Raw genomic sequence first — 22,826 nt, forward strand, 5'->3', positions numbered from 1 at the left:
CAGGTTGGAATCCCAGGTGCGTTGCCGTAGTTACACCCTTGAGCACGGTGCTTAACGTCAGTTGCCCGAGTTAAGTATCCATCTGCATCAAGGGATTGTGTGTAAAAAAAAAAAGTGAGTTATGTCCATCCCTTAGCAGTTGGGCAGCTGCTAAGCAAACGGACAACGTTGAAAGTAAGCAGCTGCGCGAAAACATGCTCTTCAGCACCACACAGGTGTGCTCTCTTTCCTTGGGGAAAACAGTAGAGTCCGTTAAGGCCAAACTCGGGGGTTCCCTTCCCTTAAAGGAGGTGGTAGACCCTGTGACCCCTCGTTGGAGAACTATTTTTTTTAACATTTAACTGAGAAGGGCCGGAGTGGGTGCAGGATTTTTGTTCTGGTCCTGGTCCAAAGACACCGGGTTCAACTGCTCTGGCTAATCATGGTCCAGGTCTAAGTCGCGGTCTGCAATCAATACCTTGAGTAAGTGACTTAGGTGTTTCACTGCAGGGGTGGAACGAAAATCCAGAAGCCCTTCTTTGATAAAATTGGGGACCCCCCTGGCGTTCAGTGCAGAATAACCCCAGAACCCAAACGGGCTGTACAGACAGTACAGCCAGTTATACATGACGCTTTAATTTTTATTGTAAAGTTTCTCATCACAGTTGGAATAGAAGGCAACTCCGTTTATGGCGGTAGAATTCACAAGAGATATTTTCTCTTTCAAGAGGCACTTGTGCGCCGGTTAGATATTGACCCAAGCTTAACATTGTTTACACGTAACACTTCTTGTTTACTTTACCACGTCTTTGCCATCCACACCCACTACAGTAGAAAACTCACAACGAACGAACGGCACATGGCAAAAAAAAAAAACCCAGTACCAAGATGTAGCCTTGTTAAAAACGTGTAAATACACCTGAGCCAACTTTGCTTAAAAAACATTTTCCCAGAAGATATACTTAGTTTGGCAACCTTTCGGAGTACGACTGATCTCTGATCAAAGACTAAAATTTATCTTGTGACTCTCAGACATACGTTATAATCTATTTTGTAATTCTGTACAACAACAAAAAACACGTTTCACTGCAGTTCAAACAGCGGCTGCTGCTAGTGTTTGTGTTGAAGGATATTTGCAGTTCTTTACGCGATTCTGTAAAAGCGGATTACACTCGTAACAGCGATCAAACTTGCCATCATACATGCCGTTTTGAAGATAAGGTACAAGACGCGCGATATATTTCAGTCGGCTTTTTCTTCGAGTGTAGGCGTGAACCCGTACCGTGTTCTAGGTCAGCAGCAAACATCGCTGACAGTAGAGGATTAACTTGCCTCCCTGTTGCAGTGTTGTTAGCGCTCGGTAGGACTATTCCGTCTGAAATTTATGCTCTCATTTTCTGAGTCATGCCGTTGGCGGTTAAATAACAACTAGACGTTGTCATTATCTGTTCTTCTCGTCAGCGCCAGTTTGTATGCGGCAACTTGTTTGACGGGCTGCACAGGGGTCTAGCGTGAGAATTCCACCAGTTCAACTAAATTACCTCGTTCCCGAAGACGTTCTTCTCTTTAGAGTTTGTCCTGTCGGTAGCCAAGTGTGACATGTTAAGCTTTTGTTTAATAAAAAAGCAAACAAATAAGTACTTTCGTAGGCTCGATATTTACGCACTTGAAGTTTGTCATAAGGCAATTGTAGTAGTGACCATGCAATAGGTGGCACAACAGAATCGGTCGGTATTTGATATGGATGAGAGTAATAATGAACTGGGCCCCTGAAGGTTTAAGGACAAAATAGGCAGAGACAAATCTTTTCGCAGTGGTTCAGAGAATCTGTTTGGCAATGGCAGTTCCAGTACGAAACAGTAGAGGGGGTTTGGGACCAAGTACGACTCACTCACTCTCTCACGCTGCGGGGGGAAAAGTGAAAAGAAAAAAAACCAATTTGTCTTAAACTCCAGGTGAATGACATCAGATAGCATTTTTAGTGACTGGTTGTAAATAAGTGTGTGTTTTGGGCGTTTTCTGATCGTCGAGTGTAATAAAAATTTTTAAAAAATGACAAGCACGCTACGTTCATTAGTCATCTTTTTTATATCACTGCGCCCTGCAAGGAGAGCAAAGTTTACCAGAGTCCAGTAACGTCATCCAGCGAGAGATGAAATAAACAGTCTGGCCCAAAATCAGAACAGTTTAGGGTCGCGAAGGCGTCTGTCTGCCGCGTTTGCCAGAGAAAAATTGTCATTCTAAGCATGAGCGTCATCAGAGGCGCTGCCGACCACTTTCCGCTCTACGTCATAAGGAAGTTAGCTCCAGGTTAGAGTACACCCCCCACAACATGACTCAAATCGAGCCCCGCGGGTTTCACAGACGTATTTTGCCATGCGACTACCCCCCCCCATGCTTGGTAATAAATTCCTTACCAAGCATGTGTTCTGGATTTCATTCACAGAACGTGCCTGAATATTATATTTAAACACTAAAATTTTAAGGTTTTGCAAAAAAAAAAAAAAAAAAAAAACCCAGTCATGGGAGAATGCATCTTTAAAAATGGGCGGGCCAACATGCCATCGTTAACTCGCTGATTCGCTGATTTGAACCAATCGCTGTGTTATGCTCTGAAGGGCAAAATCAAAGCAACGGTCGCTTAATTGTACCTCAGCTCATTAACGGCTCCTCGAAACCTCTCTGATTGCTCTTAAAAGCGAAGCAACCCCACGGCGCCCAGGGTGACTTAGTGAAAGTTTTTAACGAGCGGGCAGTCTGGTGCAGTGACCCTGATTCACGAGCACGCCAAGTGTTCATTATCACAGCCCCGAGATTAGAACATTCACAATTAATACATAGAACTTCTGTATTCAGCAATGGAATCTGTAAAATAGAATAAAAATTTAAAAAATGTAAAAACTAAATAAATGCTGAATAAAGAAGTGGTCTTAATTCCCTTGTTCAGAATGCTGTCTAATTAACTAAACTGTGTGCATGAGTGAATGTGGGTGCAAAGCTGAAAACTTTTCAATTAACTGGAAAATTGGTTCCTGAGACTAGTACCTCCAAAAATAATAAGATATTGGCATGAATTGCAAAGACCTATCTATCTATTTATGCACTTTAATTACAAGTGTAAATTTTAAAAAAAAGGGTATTCATAAACAGGGTATTCAAAACACGTTTAGAACGGGAAATATGCATACATTCGGAATTTTGAATGTTGGCCAGTGAGAACGATCCCAGGATGCATCTGTATTCCATGATTTGTGTGACCGTTCTGTAAGTGTCTCAGTTGTTTTCCATTCCTCAGTATTTTATTGAACGTGACTTTGTTCGTATCAGACCGCGCTGATCCAGTCCAAATTCCGTACGTTCAGCCACTGGGCCATAAAGCCTGGGAGGGAGTCGGATCAGGAGTCCGTCTGGCTGCTGAAGTTTCGTTGTGGGGTTGGGTCGTCCGCCCGTAAGATCCGCGGTTGTTTGCAAAGGGGTGGTGGTGATAATCTCGGGTCCAAGGGTCCACGATCGGTCGGCGGACGTGTTGACAGCTCAGTTCAGAGTTCAGCTCACACAGATTCACCGGCAGAGTTCCCCTCGGTCTTCGTGCGCAAGCGATCGCAGCCGGCGGCGTGCCAACCGGTCCCCGGGTCTCCACCCAGACCGGTGGTTGCCGCAGTAACGGGGGTGAAGTGGGCGGGGGGGGGGGGGGGCTGGGGCTGGGGGCGGAGCTTGCGGGGGTTCGCGGCGCGGCGGTCAGTTGGTCTTCTTCTGGCGATCGGCCCGGTCCGCCGGCACGGTTTTGAGGAAGAAGGCGGGGCGGAGGGCACAGCGCAGGGCCAGCAGCTGGGGTCCCGCCGCGTACAGGAGGTTCACCCCCACGATGGCCCACCACCGCCCCTCGGGGAGCCGGTACGTGAACGGGGTGCGGTGGTGCACCGACGCCCCGGTGTGGCACCACTGGCTCTGTGAGGAGGAGGAGGAGGAGGAAGAGGAAGTGGAAGTGGAAGTGGAGGAGGAGGAGGAGGAGCAGGAGGAGGAGGAGGAAGAAGATGAAGTGGAAGTGGAGGAGGTGGAGGAGGCAGAGAAAAAGGAAGAGGAAGTGGAGGAAGAGGAGGAGGAAGAAGATGAAGAGGAAGTGGAGGAGGAGGAGGAAGATGAAGAGGAAGAGGATGTGGAGGAGGAGGAAGAAGAAGAAGAAGAAGAAGATGACAGGTTATTAGCCGATGAAGTAAGTTCTAGAGCAGGCCTGCCCAGCCCTGTTCCTGGTGCTCTACCATCCTCTAGGTTTTCACTCCAACCCCAACGATAATGAGTGTGTGAGTAAATGGTGTGTGTGCCCCTGGGATGTATTAATGACCTGTCCAGTGTGTATTCCTGCCACTACCCCAATGCATGCTGGGATAGACTCCAACACGCACCCCCCCCTGACCCTGGCCAGGAACAAGCCGGTTAGATAATGGATGGCTGCAGCAAGTATGCTGATGATTTATTACCTGAGCTATAGCCCCTGCAAAGAACAGAGACCAGTCCAGCATCCAGGTGCAGCCTGGTTTCCAAAGCCCGTAGACGAACAGAGCCAGGAGCGGCAGGCCATAGAACAGGTAGAGCAGCATCTGTAAAAAATTTTTAAAAAACAATGACATCACGACTCAAATTACCCCAAAGATCCTGTATACAGAGATGCCAAGATATTCAGACTCACTCTATCCACAAAGGGGGGGGGGGGGGTGGGGGGGGATGAATTCACAGGAACTGTTCAGTTCAACACTCGTATTAAAAACTAGAATCGGAGATAGCTTTCCTCACAAGGGAAAAGACACACCCTGCATTCTCCCCCAGGTCCAGACAACACGTTATGGTGACTATTTAGTAGTTCCTGTACAGTAGCTTCCATAGTTCAACAATGCAGGGGTGGAACTTTGAGTTCACGTATTGAGTGGACAATCTTGGTTTCACACGGGCAATCTTCGTCGACACTGTGGAGACTCCAAAGCAGCTGTGCTCTGAAAAACAAGCCCAGTGTGCCATAGACTGCTGACACACACTGCCACTATGGAGGTGAGTCCGTGTTGACTTAACGGAAACAAAGTCTACGCAAGTCCAACGGAGATCAATGGCTCTCTTCCAGAATGGCATACACTCCATCTGATTTGTTTTAAGACATGTCTACCACTACTCAAATCAATCAAACGTATCAATCAATCACTGAGTTAAGTTAAACGTTTGCCTATCTCTCTCTGTTTGTCCCCCCCCCCACTGGTTATTGTTCCACTGTACTCAGGGGTTATCCTGTGGAGTTTCGCAATTAGAGGTTTCCCAGCATGCTTTGGGGTGTGCCGATTCGCCACTGGTTGCCAGGGCCGTCTGCTGTTGCCAGGTGCCTCTGTCTGCTGGTATTTGTCATCGTCAGTAGTTTAAAAAGGTCAGAACTGAGGAGCCGCATGAGAGTTTCCCCCCCCGCCCCCCAACACCCCCAACCAACACCCTGCCCCCTCCCCCCCCCCACACCCCCCCACCAACACCCTGCCCCCTCCCCGCCCCCACCCCCCACCAACACCCCTGCCCCCCCCCCCAACCCCATGCTCCACACAGGCCCTGGGAGGGTTAAAAAAAACACTAGATTTGTGCCGGCAGAAGCAGCTGGATATCCATTTTCGATGAGGGAAAAGGTGTGTGTGTGTGTGTGGATGTGTGTGTGTGTGTGTGTGGATGTGTGTGGAGTGTGTGTGTGTGTGTGTGTGTGTGTGTGGATGTGTGTGGATGTGTGAGCAGGAGATGTTACACTGCAGTTGTTTTGTCCCTTTCAATAACCGTATTCCCCCAAAAGTTATTTAATCACTTCTGTGATTGTGAGAACCTTGCCATGTCCACCATGTCAGGTCAAGCGATGTGGTCAGGCCAGACGAGTCGAGCCTGCAGGCCAGACCAGCCGTGTCAAGAGTTCACTGAGCCGTTCCCTTCTGCGCCCCACTGTTCAGCTCCGCCGGGGGGGGGTATTTTTGGGGTTCCCTTTACTGAACGTCCACTTGCCACAGCCTGATTGCAAACACCGTCACTCGAACGCAAAGGCCGATTGGCTGGAAAGTTCAAATGCAGGGCTGCAGTGCTTATCTCAGCGGCCTATCAGCGAGCCCTGTCTGTACCCTGTTGCTCAATGTTTTCTTTTCTTGGCCAGAGGAAGTGGAGGGCGCAGGTCACCGCAGGTAACTGGCGCACAGCTACCTCTCTGTTCAGGTGGGGCAGTGACCTCATTTTATCTTTTGCATTACATCACCCCCCCTCCCTCCCCCCCTACAGCCTGTAAAAACAGAGCGGCCGCTTTCACAAACAGTGACCTGTAAAAACACGCCGGCGTTCGATCTGAGACGGCGACCTTGGTCCCGGTGGAGCTCCACGAGCTCCACTTCCTGTCTCGTGAAACGGTGAGAAAAAAAACCGCGTCCGTCGGCCTCGGACCAATCCTGCGTCGCCCTGCAAGCTCTCGGCCTTGTGTACGGGCTCGAACCGAAACGCTCGCCGCGTTCCCTTCCTGGGATGGTCCCAGCGTTCTCTAACCAGCCGTGTGAACTCGGCGAAGGCGTGCCTGTGGGGAAGACCCCGATTCCGGAAGCGTAAACCGCGGGACACTGCGACTGAGTAGCGAGGGGAGACGTGCGCTAGCCCTTTAAGGATCACAGACTTGTTAACTTGAACGCTCCACTGCGGGTGGAACAGCTGCTTCCCGGCTTTTGAAAGCGCCGAGCTCTAAGAACACCGACTTAGAATTTTGAAAAACGTTCCACAAAATTTCCTACTCTTTGAAACGGTGAAGCGCGTCTCCTGGCAGGCCGCCTGGCCTCTGAGCACCCGGCCCAGCGTCCCCCGCCTCGGCCTGTCCCCAGACGGGACGGTCCCTGGACCGCTGTTCTGGACCGCGCCGATTTAAGGATTAAACCCCGCCCACTCACCATGAATCGCGGGAAGCCCACCGGGTCCTTCAGGTACGGCTCGTACTGGTAGATGTAGGTGAAACAGGAGTCTAGGGGACAATCTAGAACCACCTTCACAACAGACCGACCAACAGACAGACGGACAGAAGGACAGGGAGAGAGACAGGTCTCAGAAACAGTCAAATATACCGTCATATATTTATGATATTGCCATTCATAATTTATTTTGTAAGGGAGAATACATGACACACGACAGGTTCACCATACATGCAGTTCTTCGCTGAGCAACATTAAATTAAGGACTGTAGTGACGATGAGGATGATGACGACTGATGAAGATTATTTTTACCATTATTATTATACAGCAAAAGTCTAAGTTTAAAATATTAAATATGAAATAATTATTTTATCGAGTTGCTCTAATAATGAGTTTCCATAAAGGAATTGCTACTCAGAAGCTCAGTGCTGCTGAGCATAAGGGATTAAAGAATGACAACAGCTACATAGAGCAATGGGGTGAGGCAGCGATTCAGGGGGGGTTGGGGTGGGCGGTGGGGGATGGGGACGGTTGGGGGGGTTGGGAGAGTTGGGGGGGTTCTCACTGGCCAATACTCACAAAGCCCCTGAAGATCGTGAAGCCCATGGCCCCAACCAGGAAGAGCACCAGGAGCAGGTCCAGGGGCCGGGAGAGGAGACCGCGCTTCTGCTCCGCTGCCACCTGCAGGTTGGAGGACCACATGACCATTACACTCAGCTGAGTCTGAAAAAAAAACTGCACTACCTTTGTGTAATTCCTGACCCCTGAATCCAAATGGGGAAGAATGGGGAGTCCAAATCAAGTGAAGCAATAATACCACCCCCATCTCACCTGGTCAGCTGGGATGATTGGCAGCTCCCTCGGCCTATTGAAAAGGGAGATGGCCCCCCACAAGGCCCCAAACAGGAAGGGGAAGTTTAGCCAATAGGTGGGGCAAATGTACGCGCCGTATTTTCCTGGGGAAAAAAAAACAGAATGCAGTCTATGAGGCTCTGTTCTGTCCCGTGTAATTTCAAGAGTCAACATAACAAACCGGAACAGATTAGATACACAGAGGGTGAGCGGCTATGCCACCATAGATATTTATTACTCATAATGATGGCAGCCATGATAGCAGCAATGAATCTATGTTCTTAGACCTGATAGTGATAAATGTTTGTATTGATTTGATTATTACACATAACCAACCATCAATTTTAAAAGAATTTAAATTTAAAAAAAAAATTTTTAAGGATCCCAAAAAAGTGTTTCTTTGGATGTACTTACCATGGACCTACTGGACGTGTCACCTGGGTTCAAAAGTTTCCATAGACACACTGGTTCTTAAACTTTTTAATACGGGGACCCAAATCATAAATTAAGTACCTTTCAGGGACCCTTCCAATATACATGCTAGCACAGTCTAGTGGAGTACACCCACCCACCTCATCGTGGGCCTATCGGGGCCCACCTCATACAGTCAAGCGACCAATGTCATGATACCATCGTCATCGATGACATCGTCAGAGCAGAGCAGAGGAGGGAGCGGTATTCTCACCGATGATGATCCCTGGCACGTACACAGCCATGTTGGCCAACAGCGACCCGGCCCAGAACAGCCCCATACTGCGGTAGGACATCCTGGGGGGGGGGTAAATACATGAGTTTGGTATTCATCTGACATTCTTACCCAGAGCAGTGTACTACACACATTGAATTTCCTTTGACATACAATTCACACATACTGCTGTATAATTTTTTTTTTCCAGAGCAATTCCAGATTAGATATCATTCTCAAAGGTGCCACAGCAGCAAACATTGCTGGGATTCAAACCCGCAACCCACATCCTTTCAGCTACAAGCCCAGTTCCGTAGCCATTAAATTACACCACAACCCAAAAGAGGACCATCACTGCTGTTACAGATGCATTAGGTACATTTAACATGCGTGGAGTGTACTCTATACCGTCATGTTATCATATATCATATAACACTGAACTCTCACACAATGATAAATGCGTTTGTTCAGGATTTTTTGCTGCTATACTCTTAACCAGAGTATGCATATAAAGGACTGTGTAGAGACCATGGAATTATGGTGGAATCAACTGTTGACTTTGTGATAAAACAGTGTGTGCAGTTATCAGTTGTGCAAATTGCCCATTTCTAGATGGGTACAGGGGCAATTCAGGTACTATGTATCCTGTGGCTGAGATATGATTGGATAACAGAAGCCAAGTTGAGATGTGATAGGATAATGGCACCTACTCATTGGCCATGCGCTGCACCATGAAGAGGTACAACAGGAAGTGTACCACGCCATCCCAGTATGACATCATAATGGCGTATGCTGTCACTACGTAGGGCTCCCCCTGCAGGACAAAAAGCACAAGGTTACTGCCATGGCCACTCAGCAGGAAGTGATGTAATCAAAGTTCAGGTGAAGGGCCTTGACTAGAGCATGAGGTGAAAAAATGTGTGCGTGTGTGTGTGCGAGTGTGTGCGTGCATGTGTGCGTATGTGTGTGCGTGCATGCACGCCTGCGCGTGTGTGTGTGCGTGCATGCATGTGTGTGTGTGTATGTGTGCGTGCGTGCACGCCTGCATGTGTGTGTGTGCGTGTGTACAGTTTGTGCTGACCGTCTTTTGATAGAATTCCATGAATCCTGAAGTGAACCCTCCCTGCTCCAGGGCGATGACCAGGCTGATCACACAGGTGAAGGAAAACTCTACAAAAACTGGAGGGGAAAGAACAGTGACAGTGAACACACAACCTCTCCTTCTCTCTCCCTCTCTCTCTCTCTCTCTCTCTCCCTCACTCTCTCTCTCCACCTCTCTCATCTTCTGTATATCTGTCTGTCTTCCTCTTCCTTTATCTTTCTCCCTTTCTCTTAAGACCTTTCCTTCCCTTTATCTCTTTCTTCTGTCCTTTTTGTTCTCCTCCTCACCCACTCCCTCCCTTCATCCCCTTCTCTCCCTCCTTTCACTCCCTTCCTCCTTCACTCCCTCTCTCTTTCTCTCAGCAGGGAGAAAGAGAGGGAGGGAGGGTACCTGTGAGTCTGACAGTACAGCAGGGTACCTGTGTGTCTGATAGGTACCTGTGAGTCTGATAGTACAGAAGGGTACCTGTGTGTCTGATAGGTACCTGTGAGTCTGATGGTACAGCAGGGTACCTGTGAGTCTGATAGGTACCTGTGTGTCTGATAGTACAGCAGGGTACCTGTGTGTCTGATAGGTACCTGTGTGTCTGATAGTACAGCAGGGTACCTGTGTGTCTGATGGTACAGCAGGGTACCTGTGTGTCTGATAGTACAGCAGGGTACCTGTGTGTCTGATAGTACAGCAGGGTACCTGTGTGTCTGATGGTACAGCAGGGTACCTGTGTGTCTGATAGGTACCTGTGTGTCTGATGGTACAGCAGGGTACCTGTGTGTCTGATAGTACAGCAGGGTACCTGTGTGTCTGATAGTACAGCAGGGTACCTGTGTGTCTGATGGTACAGCAGGGTACCTGTGTGTCTGATAGGTACCTGTGTGTCTGATGGTACAGCAGGGTACCTGTGGTCTGATAGTACAGCAGTACCTGTGCTCATGTCAGGTCCCCTGTGCTGTCTGATTTACAGCGGGTCCTGTCTCTCCTATATACAGCAGGTACCTGCTGGTCCTGATGGTACACGGTACCTGTTGTCGATATACAGCAGGGTACTGTTGTGAAGGTACTGTGGTGTAGTGCAGCAGGGTACCTGTGTGTCTGATAGTACAGCAGGGTACCTGTGTGTCTGATAGGTACCTGTGAGTCCTTCTGGGCGACTAATTCATTACAGAATTCAGGGCCCTAATTGAATCAGTGACTCCAGAGGGCCATGTTTATGGAGTCGGGGGGACGACTGCGTTTGAGGCCTCTGTTTTAACGCAGAGAGGGTCTGAGCGAGCTGGAAGATTTACCTGCACAGCGCAGCATCCACCCCACTGAGCTAAATCAAGGACCCGGGGGGCGGTATAAATTCTGTGGCTGAACCGGTTTGTTTTGAATTGACTTATAAGGTGCGGTGAACACTTTATTCTCTCAACCTATTAACCGTCCTGCTCCTGAAGGAACGGACAGAATGCAAGATATTCCAGTGATTTCTGCCGCAGGGGTCTCAGCACTCAGACTATTTTAGCGCTGTCAGCTGAAAGAAAATGAGTATGTGAAAGCCTCTTCTGCGCACAGACAGATTTCTGAATTACTGCAGCCCGTGAGCCGAGGACAGAAGCCTCTGCCTACCGTAGAAGAGGGGGTCTTTAGGGGGTCTGTGGCGGACGGCGAGGTAAACCACCAGGAACACCGCCAGCATCACGACCACTCCAACGACCGGGATGACCTGTGGACTGCAGAGAGGATCAATGTGTGTGTTGCGTGTGGTGCAATGTGTGTATTATTGTTTCTGTGTGCTTTGTGTGTGTGTGTGTGTGTGTTTCCTTGTGTGTGTATGTGTGTTTATGTGTCTGTGGATGTGTGTGAGTGTGTGTGTTTGTGTTTATGTGTGTGTGGGTGTGTGTGAGTGTGTGTTTATGTGTGTGTGTGAGTGTGTGTTTATATGTGTGTGTGTGTGTGTGTGTGTGTGTGTATGTGTGTGTGTGGCTGTGTGTGTGTGTGTGTTTATGTGTGTGTGTGTGTGTACATGTGTGTGTGTGTGTGTGTGTGTGTGTGTGTGTGTGTTATGGTGCGTGTGTGTGTGTGTGTGTGTGTGTGTGTGTGTGTGTGTATGTGTGTGTAAGTGTGTGTTTATATGTGTGTGTGTGTGTGTACATGCGTGTGTGTGCGTGTGTACATGCGTGCGTGTGTGTGTGTGTACATGTGTGTACGTGTGCGTGTGTGTGCGTGTGTGTGTGTGTTTTCTGCCCTCGCACATGAGTAAGCAGTAATGAAGGTGTGTTTGAGTAACACAGAGCTCACCCAACACCCCGAGGCCCAGGAGGGGAAACGGCCGCAGATGACAGGTAGAAATGAACGACTCCGGCGTCGAGGTCAGAGACGGCAAGCAGGCGGGCCCGGCAGGCGGGTGGTCCCGTTAAAGCACTGTCGGTCGGCGCGGCGACGTGCCCCCCCCCACCCCTCAATGGCTAATGAACTGCCCGCCGGCGGAGTTCCGCGCGCCCGCTGGGCACCGAGCGCACTCCTCTGAGCCAATCACGGCGCAGCGCAGCTGCTCGACCATTGATTGAAAATAACCGATGGCTGTGGGGGGGGGGGGGGGAGGGAAAGGGGGGGTGCGTTTTTCCGCATTTTCTCGATCTCCCGAATTGAAAGGAGTCAGTTGCACAGACGGGATGGGCCTACAGCTATTATTAGGCTTTCAGAAACTGAGAGAAAAAAAAAGGAGAAATTGAGGGATGGCTATATGTTGGTCAGAGTGAAAAGATTCAGACCCTGGTGTCTGTGTCGGAGATGAGAGAGTGCAGTGAGTCAGCCTTTGGGGGTGGGGGGGTTTTCCCTCACGCCTTGCTGATCCTCCTCTATTATTCTATTATTCATGATCTGTTATTTTATATTAGCCTCAAAGAGGCATGAAAACCCCATTTGAGTTTCTCTGCACAGGCCTTGAAACAACAAAGACGTGACCTGTAATCAAAATAAAAATAAAACCTCCAGTATTTTTGTTGAAGAGTTTATATCGCCTAGCACGTACAGCATTGTGTTGCTGAATTAAGCAGTGCAAACAGGACGCAGAACAGCTCTGGCAAGGCCAAGACGGTCAAGAATCATCCCAGAAATGCTGTTTGGTTGCACAATGGTGGAGGACAGTTAGTATAGTATAAACCGAGTTTAATTTTTTATTCTTACAATACTTGTTAAACCGAATATGCCTTGTTTTGTGTGGATTTTACATTAGACACTGGTCAAGACATTTGTACAAAAAGGGTTGTCACGTGTGGATGAAAATAATGTACAAACTAAAAGTTTTACTGCAAGAGATCCACTGGATGTATTTTAAACGGGCATCTAATGAATGTTAACTTGGTAATAAAAACAAATTCATATTTTAAAAAAACGAAACGACATCCAATTTTAAGTGTAAATGAATTTTTTTGACAAATGTTTGTGTTGCTCGTAATTTTTGCCATATAGTGGACTTAAAAGTAAGAAATTGAATATTTTAAAAGTCTGTATTTAAAGAATTGACTTAAAGTCCTGATATGAAAATTTTCAACTTTACACTAAACTATGATACATTTTCACCTGGGCGAATTTTTTTTCTTGTTTTTTTTTTGTTTTTTGCTATCGCATATGCGTCTTTAAAAATTAGATATTGGTTATTATAAATGACCTCTTTACCAGTGTTCGTTATATTTTCAGTTGACAGGCTTGTTGTTAGTGAGCCCCCAAGCGGTAGATAAACTTAGGCCTACTACATTTGATTTGACTCAAACCTCATTTTAAATGTGGACAGAATAAAATAAAGGCTTCCCTTCTTTAAAGAAAGCAGTATTTGGAAATCGTCATCATCTTTTAGTCACGTCGCGACATCACGTCACATAAAACACTTAGTGACCTACCATAGCACGTGCTTCGGTTATGCTCAATTCCTCTATCGTAGTGATTACATTGTTTCGTAATTACGACGCTGGATTTCATGTGGGGAAATCGGCAGATTGAAACTTACTGTTGGAAGGCTGGAACGTTGTTCATGGTGTATAGTACCCCAAGCGCCGACAAAGAAAAGAAATAAACACATATTTCCTGCGGTATATTCATTTTCATAAATTAATGGTTAATAGGCACTCTCAGTAATGTAGCCTACTCCACTGGGAGCTCCTGCTTTTAACTCCACTATGTCGTCTAAAAAACAAGTCTACTGATCTTCACTGTTAAACGCAAAACTGTTTTTTGTCGTGCCACATGCTGGTGTCCCGTGTCCCCTCGAGGAATGAAGTCAGACTTTACAATCACCGAGACCAAACTTTCCCACTGAGGGCAACTTGTGCAATGTCGCGTCAGACTCCACGCGGCTTTGCTTTCAAAGTCCATCATAAGTGCGTCTCCCTCGCGATATGACTGGCGTCCTCTTCCTACAAGAAGCGCAACGGAACTTTGGACTTGGGCACATTCAAGTCTTATCATAGTGGCGCTTTGATGTCCACCGCAATTCATGTAAAATTCTGAACAAAATAACTCGGGATGTTGTGAACATATTATTTTTTCTTTAAAAAAAAAAGAAAAGAAATTTAAAGGAATGAACGTATTACACTATTCTTTGTTGCAGCAAGTCATGGTAACAAGGAAGAACAGGAAAACAAAATCACCAACGTCGCATGTTACAGTCAAAAAATATAGGCTACCAAGTGAAACGCACCGTTGCGACCCAGTCGTTAAGCATGCATGTAAATGTAATATCCAACAGAGGGCGCTTTAGTGGAGGTATTGCTTTGTTTTGAAGAGCAGCGCATCTCCTCGGCAGGCAAACGTGCACGCGCTACGGGTCGACAGTCTTATGAACGCACACTGCTGGACCAATAAAGGCGGTAACGTTGACGTCTGCATTTCTGTTTCGACAAAAAAAGGGTTATTGCACTCTCTGACATAAAGGTACAGAGGAGGTACATTTTTGTTCTTTAAGGAACAAATTTCCGAAGTGTACCTACCCAGAATACTAATGTTCCAAAGCGTACCCAACATGTTCTATTTAGGTACTAACCTTTTACAAGCAAAAAAGGTACAAATGAATTATGTACTGCTGGCTAGGGGTACAATTTTATGTACCTATATTGGGTTCGACCCCAGTGGCAAGCATTTGTACACTTTTAGGCACTTTTCATACATTTTTTTTCTTAGATTGTGCATTTTCAGCCATTTCATAAGTGTGTACGTAATATTGGTGGTCAAGTTGAAACATCCACCCAAAGTTTTAAGAACTTGTTCGACGATGACAAATGTTTGAAGCACATGCTTATTTTTCTTTAAAAAAAAAAAAAAAAACTGAAGAAAAAACTAGATGATGAAGCCGCAGGAAGTTTCTTATGCATTAATAATGCAACATGGGGTTTAGAAACAAACAGCGGCCAACTCTTGTAGTGTAAGTTTTGTGTTGGGACAGGCAATGAGACAGTAGGCATATGACCTACCCTGACTTGTTGTCTGTAAGTGTCTTATCTGTTGTCATGTTTTGTGTGGACCCCAGGAAGAGTAGCTAATGTTCTGCATCAGCTAATGGGGATCCTAATAAAATCCTAAATCCTAAGACCTATAGGGAGGCACTAGTGTGTCACTGCAATGTGTGTCTCTGTGTCCCGGCTTATCTTTAAGAGTGTTACTGTTCACATAGACAGAACCCAAATGTCATCATGGCCACTGGAGGGCATATTCTGTGAGGGTATTAAACCATTTGGTTCCCAACTTCAGTACTGAGGGACTCCTCTGTGTATGCTGGTCTCCGTTCCAACCACAATTACAATCCCAGAATTTTTAAAAGCCGTTAATTTTTGTCAATGAGGTGCTTTTTGTGTTTAGAGGGATTCCTTAGCCTCTTAAGTCACAATATATCAGAAATAGCTATGCATGCCATGAAGGGGTGCAATTCAGTTCACATTGTGCTATATTGCAAACAATTACGTGAAAAGAGGGTACACAATATTTAACGGATCAAATTAAAGACTGAGACGAATCATTTGGCTCCCAAATGGTGAAAATGAGAAAATAAATCACATTCAACACAACAACAGAATGATCTCATTTAAAGTACCATATCCAGGATAAGGTTATTGTTATCTGGTAATTTTGTATCTGCGTGCAGGTAATTATCAAGTATCATTCAGTGCAAAATTGCACAATGACTCGGAAACACAATCTTGTGATAAAACTGTCAAAAAGGCACAAATTTCCCTCTACTTATTGAAGCAACTGCTTGGATTTGGTATGACGACAGCAGCGGAAGTATCGTCTTTCCAAGTCAAGATGGCGGCCTCAATCAGGAAGTGAAAAAAACAAGCCCACTTCAAAAAAATACATTAAAACCACCGGTCTCTGTGTGATAATAATACAATTGTCATTAAGAGCTCGGTGGAAGGTTACCAGGCAAAGAAAACGTTTTACATTCTCGGTAAGTATTTACGTCATGCTTTGACAAAGGAATTAGTTGGTTAACGTTAGCAAAAATATGTGTAGCTACCTAGCTAGCTAATTCCGTACTGGCTCGATAGTCAACGTTAGCAAGCGGCTGTTATATTACTGGTCAGAGTGTGGTCTGTGTAGCTTGCTAGCAAATTATACCCTCCGTTTCTTAGACTTTTATGTTAACTGGAGTAGTTGTCATATTTCATATGTTAGAATGGTAACTAGACTATTATATGTCTTGATAGATTTGTACAGTAAAGTTTCGACAAAATGATGAACCTGCTAGGTATAGGAATGCAGCTAGCTAAGCCAGGTAGCTAATGCTAGCCAACTAGCCATCCACAGACATTAGCTAGGTGGGTCCTTTGTGTGACATAGTAGCTAACCAACGTTAGCTTGCTTTCTAGCTAACGTTATCGTACTACATAAAGTGATTACTGTTAGCACGGTATTTATTTAGCTAATGTATCAATAACAGTAACTTAGACCAAATAACTACAAAATTGTTTGCCAATGTTACCCAATCAGTTATCTAGTCTAGCTAGACCTAACTGTAACTTTGAACGTTAAGGGCAAGAGTGCACCACAATAACAGTGCTAGCTGGCTAGTGATCTCATATTTCATCTCTGGTTTTGTTAGCTAGCAACAGCTGAGTTAGCATGCCAACTGGTCAGATTAATACTGGGATGTAACTTAATTTTATCTGAGTAGTCCAGCTACATTCATGTTCAAGTTTATTTTACGATTGGTTCACGTCCGAATCAGCGTGCTTGCAATGTACTTATCATGAAATGAAACCTGATCTCACTTGGCTAACGTTAGCCAAGTTTGCTAACTGACAATCGGTTACTTCGCACACTATGGCTCTAACTAAAATTGTAGAGTCGGCCAAGTTATCCAGCTAGCTGGCCAACGTGCAGTATTTAGATTGGAAAGCTCGTCATCTACAGCGACAACGGCTTTTCCTTATAATGTAACTAGAGTTAGCTCGAGCTGGCTAACGAACATTAACTTTAAACTTTAAACGGTAGCCAGCCAGCTTGGCACTCAGAATCTGGCAGGCTGCCGGTGCATAGCTGTCCCGGTGCTGATAAGACGTTGGACGGCACAGTATGTTCTCGTAATGGAATTAAGACGAGGCCATCATTACTTTGGGGACTTAATTGTAACGTAACCGAAAAAGGCGACTGAGTAATAATGCTATTAAAGGATCAAATGCGGTTAGAATGTGATAACTGGAATATTCTAGAATCTTCCAGAACTTTTGATAACGTAATTTCGACGTGTTTAGTTCGGTTTAGTCAGCCGTGTCCGTTACCTAGGAGTGAACGGGGTTGTTTCGACAATGCTCCTGTCTTTTGAAATTCAGAAGTTTGTCCTTTAGTCCCATTCGGTTTATTCTTTCTTCTCTGAAGTGAAAAATCATTTGCACACAGACTAGAAAATGTTCTGTGCCAGTTCTGTGGTTATTTTATTGTGCCCGAAGCTGCGTTTTTGTATGATGGACAGTTGGCCTGTTTGAAGTCCCCTATATCTGCCACAGACCATATTTATCGAGGCAATGTTTGTTTGTTGTATGATATTGCATTTATAGGTCACTTATGTACAGTATATATCCGTACAGGGCATAGTCTTCAACAAGTTTGGTTATTAGCGAGTTTTGAAAGGCATGATTGCTGCGACATTGTTCCCCGTCCATTTGGTAAACATGACGGTTGACTCTGTCGGATGTGAGCATTGTAATTGAAAAGTGCCCTGTACGAAACTGAATGTTGATTGTTTGCTGGTGGTCTTGCGTTTGCATTTGGTGCCATCCTTTGTTGATGTTTTGCCTGAAGGATTCTCTCTCTCACCAGCAAGAATGAAGATGTCTCATATCATGGTTAATATCAAAGCATAAATGAAGCAAAAAAGACACTGGCAGGGCAGGTTTCCAAATGCTTGTTACACCCAAACACAAGTTTTAATCTTACAGTTAGCCTAGGGGCCTTCACAGGGGAACTGTCTTTGTTCTACTCCCTCTCTCCGAGCTGAACTTTTCTTCTGTTAACAAGGGCAGCTTTTTCCCATAGCAGTGGTCTTGGGTAATCAGTGTTTTTCACCCTCAAACACACTTCTTTTGAACTATTGCAATAGCTGTAAAGAAGTGAGCCGTCCATTGTGAAATAAAAACCGCACAGAAGTGTTTTTTTTCTGTTACAATTTATGGATCATCAGCTAGGCCCTTTGATACTCTTTTCCCACTGTAGAGCTGAACCAGGCTAGCTCATTATAGCCCTTTCCCACTGTAGAGCTGAACCAGGCTGGCTCATTATAGCCCTTTCCCACTGTAGAGCTGAACCAGGCTGGCTCATTATAGCCCTTTCCCACTGTAGAGCTGGAACCAGGCTGGCTCATTATAACCCTTTACTGCTTTCCTAAAGTGTGAAGCCATCATGTGCTTCCACTGCCTTCGTGCTTTGCGTTTGTCTCTGCATTCTTCTGCACGACTCAGTGATCAGGTGTGAATGGTCGCTCTACGTGAGGCTCAGGAAGTCACGGGGCACTGTCACGTATCCCATGGGCACTTGCTTTTGCACTTGGAATGCCAGTACAGGGGACAAAGGTGAAAGCAGAGCCAATCGGATCCATTGTAAAAGGAGAGCCAATCGGACCCATTTTACAGCAGAGCCAGTCAGATCCATTGTAAAAGCAGAGCCAGTCAGATCCATTGTAAATAAAGACCTCACCATGGCAAATCCATATAAATATCCTTAATGTAACTGAACTTCTCTTTTGTTAATGCAAAGATTTGATTGTCTCGTCGTACTTTCTATTCACTCCTCTTCTTTTGCTTCCCCTTTCATTGTTTCTTTTGAGCTCAGTTTTTGTTCTTTCTCTTTGTGTTTTCTACTTTCTTTTTTGTCTTCATTTATCTCTCTTTCTTTGTTCTGGATCAACTGAGGAAGGAGGAGTTTGTCTCGAGAGAATTTCTTGTGATTAAAAATGTCAGATTGTTGACTCATAAAGTGGCCTTGTGTGTGTTACCCAAGCCCCTGAACGCGCGCACACACACTCCCACACACACCCACACCCACACTGGTCACTTAATGTGCTTGGGCTCAGGCGACAGGGAGGTTAGGGAGTTTGAGCTTGACCGAGGGCTGTTTGATTTGCTTTCTGTGCATTTCTGAAGTGCGTTTTTTTTTATTCCCTGGCGAGTGTGGCCTGGGGGTGCGAGAGAACTCAGAATAGCCGTGACCTTTTTGCATTCGGCTCTGACTCGACGGGGCTAGCCGAGCGCTGTCTGGCGCGGCGAGTTCGCACTCGTCCCCTGCTCCGTTTTTCTTTCCTCTCTCTTTTTTTTTTTTTTTTTTTTTTTTTTTAAACCGCCTCTGAAGTGGGCCGCCTCCCATCCTCCTGGCCAGCGCGCGTTCCCTCAGAACACGCCTCGCGTTAATTACTTCTACACGCGGAAGGCGGGAGGGAGCGGTCCAAGGTGCGAGAAACGCGAGCGTTTCCGGATCGGTCGGGCAGGGACGACGCTCACGTTCGGTCACACGAGGTCCTGCGGCGTCTTTCTGTACTACGCGCTTGTGCGCGCTCGCGTGTCTGCGTGTGCACGTGTGTGTGTGTGTGTGCACGTGTCTGCGCGTGTCTGCGTGTGCACGTGTGTGTGTGTGTGTGTGTGTGCACGTGTCTGCATGTGCACGTGTGTGTGTGTGTGCACGTGTCTGCGTGTACACCCGTGTCTGCGTGTCCTCGTGCGTGTGTATGTGTGTGTGTGTGTGTGTGTGTGTGTGTGTGTCAGCAGGATGCGTTTGCCTATTCCGGTGTGTCAAACCCATGCTGGTGCTTGTTAATGCGCCTGTTGCAGTTTTCACGGCGCACATGTGGTTTTCCATTATTAAAGTGTTCTTCATATCAAACGTCATTATATCACTTTTCAGTGATAATTTCCTTAAATTTAAAGACATTTGGAGGACTTGTGATGTCTGCTCAAGCCTCGCGTTCTGATGTGGAATCCTTTCATAAAGCCTTTTCCCAGCGTAGTGTGCAGCGTAGCGTAACGGTAGAGAACTGGGCTCGGAACTCAAACACTGTGCGTTTGACGCCCGTTGTTCGGTGTTGCCTTTGAGCCTGCGTGTGTGCAAAGATAATTAACCTTGATTTGCTTCAGTAAAAATGCCCAGCTGTGCAAATAGATTGCATGTGAAGATGTAATCTGTTTAATTTGTTCTGGATGAAATCGCCTAGTGGTGCCGGAACGATCCGGGTGTTTATTCTTCTGTTAATTTTTCCGCATTGTTTGAGAGAATTACGCACGATCGGGTCGATGTGCGGCAGTAATTCGTCGTCACATGACGCGTCTGGTTCACGAGCAGTGAACTGAAGCGTAAGCCTGTGTGTCTGTGGCCCTCCTCCAGTAATATCGTAGAGCGGGGTTTTGTACTGTAATTGTGTTTTATTTTTAAAAATCCTGCTTCCCAGCATCGGTGCTGTTTCTTTACGGGAAGCGGCAATTTTGGGAGGCGGGTAATGGTAATTACATTGAACTTTTTATCGATCGCCTGTCCCGCGGGGACATGCAGCCAGTTTTATTTTATTTTTTGGGGGGGGGGGGGGTTTCATTCAGGGAGCTATCCTGTGCTGCCAGAGGAACATCAAAAGTCAAAGTGTCTCTCTGACTCTCTCTCTGTCTCTCCCACCCTCTCGCTCTCCCCCCTCTCTCTCCATCTCTCCTCCCCCCCCCCAGGGATGGCTTTGCTGCGGCTGTGCTAGGTGTGCTGTAGGGACAGTGCGGTCCGGCCGCCATGTTGTGTGTTCAGGGCGCGTGAGACCCATCCGCTCTGCGTCTCCTGCCATGGACGGGGAGGACTACCTGCACCCGGAGGGCCCGCAGCTGGACAGCGCCCCCTACAGGCTGCCCGCCTCGCCGCTCATGCACTCTGCAGCGGAGGTACGGGGAGCAGGGTAGCGTGCCTGAAAAGGGCCCCTTCCAGGCCTAGAATGGGTGTGGCCAGAATCACAGTGCATTCTGGGACCTGGAGGCGGACGAGCGACGTCAAACTGATTTGTAAAACCTGGAAACGCGCAGTGTTCTTGTGAAAGGGGTGACTGCCATGCTCCTGAAACAGGGGACTTTAGAGGCAAATTAGCTTTCATTCTGAATTGGCGTGGTCAGCTTCACAATGCATTCTGGGAACTGGAGGCAAGTAGGGAATGTCTAATTGAGTACACAATGTCTAATTGCCTCAACCTAAAAAAAAATGTGTTGAATGTTCAGCTGAAGGATCGTATTGCGTGTCACCCACTTACCTCAGAGTGGACTAATCCCCTGGGGAACGGTGGGCTCTCTCCGACAGAAAGGGCTCCATTCAGCTTTGGGTGTTCGGTGAAATGCTCCTTCAGGAGCGGTGAGTGCCAGGAGCCCTGCAGCTTTTAACCCGTCCCTTAACTGGCGGTGCGTTGACATGACGACAGAGCGAGTGGAAATGAGCGGGAATGTGTCTCACGCTTTTCCCCCGAGTTCTCCATTCACTGGAGCTGTCGGGACGCTGCTGGTGCTGATTTAGGATAAGCCCACGCAACAGAACAGTGAGGTCTGCTCCCTTTCTTCTGAGCTGCCTGTTAAAACTCAGAGCCAAAGGTTATGAGCAGCCGGACAGTTTAAATAAGATTGAATGCGCACCTGGAAGGGTTTTACACCTCTCTCTCTCTCACACTGTCTCTCGCTCTCATTCACTCTCTCTTTTTCAGTAGTACCGTGACGCGATCGAACTTTGAGCTGAGAGCTGTCTTAATCTTCTGATGTTCTAGCATGCAGTTCTGTAATAATGTAACATTACATTCTTCTGTTGTTCCACTGAGTTCTCTTATTAGTATTGGATCATTATAAACTTATATTGTTCTAATCTTTGTATGTGTCCCCCCCCCCCCCACAGGATCAGATGTATCCCTGTAGCTCCTGGGGTGTCCCGCAGCAGTCTGCGTACAACTTTCCCTATTCTATGCAATCCACAAACCAGTAAGTGTCCCTCCGTTCCCCGTCTCCCCCCACTGCTGTCTGCAGACATTCACAGGGTTGTCATGTGACCTCACAGCTTAATGATCTCTGGTGTTCTCAGCTGAACATTCTAATGCTGATGTCACAATCGCTGCCGGTGACTGAAAGCGACCAGAGTTCTAGAACACTGACTTAGAACTTTGAGAACACGTTCCAAGAAGCCCGCTCTTCATAGGCTTAAAGGAACAGGCTGAAGGGGTTTACAGCACAGAGCTGTTTTCTCCTCTTTTGCCACTTTATATATCAGTGTCCTAATTATGTGCATGCCTGAATTTGGCTGGATTTTAGTATTTTAGATCTGGGGATTGTATTGTGTTTCAGCCTGCGTATTTATTTATTTATTTATTTATTTTTTAGTCAGGGTTGTCATGTAGAAATGTCTCTTAGGTCCAGGGCTGTGTTGACCTTATGGTGTGTGATCTGGATGCTGAAGCCTGCCAGCGTTCAGTCCTCCTGTCCTTTTTTGCTCTTCGTTTTTTTTTCCTGTTGCGGGCCCGTGTGTGACTTCCTGCCCCCCTACCCCTCAGCGCGTCTCCATGGTTACGCAGCCCGCCTGCTTTGGTTTTCTCCTCTGCGACTGAGTCGCGCTCAAAACCACAGATGGGCCTGTTAGTCAGAAGAGACGTCGTCATGTTCTCTCCACGCTACGCGGAGTACCCAAGCTGTGGAGTTAACAGCAGGTTTAACCCAGCGTGGGTGCAGCTTGGTCCTGAAGGAAGGCCACTACCGCTACATGTGACAGTGTGCTACAGGATGTATGGCACTTCCCTGTGGGGAC

The 22,826-nt window shown here is 46.7% G+C and overlaps 2 protein-coding genes across 4 annotated transcripts in view; one reads left to right on the plus strand and one right to left on the minus strand.

Annotated features, from left to right (window-relative positions):
• Positions 1-2,048: 2,048 nt before the first annotated feature.
• Positions 2,049-13,953, minus strand: tm6sf2a (transmembrane 6 superfamily member 2a). Its single transcript, XM_064328648.1, has 10 exons — positions 13,555-13,953; positions 11,175-11,278; positions 9,549-9,646; positions 9,178-9,281; positions 8,468-8,550; positions 7,762-7,886; positions 7,510-7,611; positions 6,912-7,004; positions 4,458-4,577; positions 2,049-3,927 (listed from the first exon to the last, which is right to left on the minus strand). The coding sequence occupies exons 1-10, from the start codon at positions 13,650-13,652 to the stop codon at positions 3,718-3,720; spliced, it is 1,137 nt and encodes a 378-aa protein (XP_064184718.1). The 5' UTR covers positions 13,653-13,953; the 3' UTR covers positions 2,049-3,717.
• Positions 13,954-15,818: 1,865 nt separating this feature from the next.
• The window catches only part of sbno2a (strawberry notch homolog 2a), a 43,799-nt gene continuing 36,791 nt past the window's right edge, over positions 15,819-22,826 (plus strand). For all 3 annotated transcript variants that reach the window (XM_064328650.1, XM_064328651.1, XM_064328652.1), the window contains exons 1-3: positions 15,819-15,987; positions 20,738-20,941; positions 21,927-22,009. In XM_064328650.1, the coding sequence (XP_064184720.1) occupies positions 20,846-20,941; positions 21,927-22,009 (179 nt within the window). In that variant the 5' untranslated portion in view covers positions 15,819-15,987; positions 20,738-20,845. The remainder of the gene's footprint in view (positions 15,988-20,737; positions 20,942-21,926; positions 22,010-22,826) is intronic.

This window comes from Anguilla rostrata, chromosome 3, assembly GCF_018555375.3.
Source record: "Anguilla rostrata isolate EN2019 chromosome 3, ASM1855537v3, whole genome shotgun sequence".
NCBI classification, from domain to species: domain Eukaryota; kingdom Metazoa; phylum Chordata; class Actinopteri; order Anguilliformes; family Anguillidae; genus Anguilla; species Anguilla rostrata.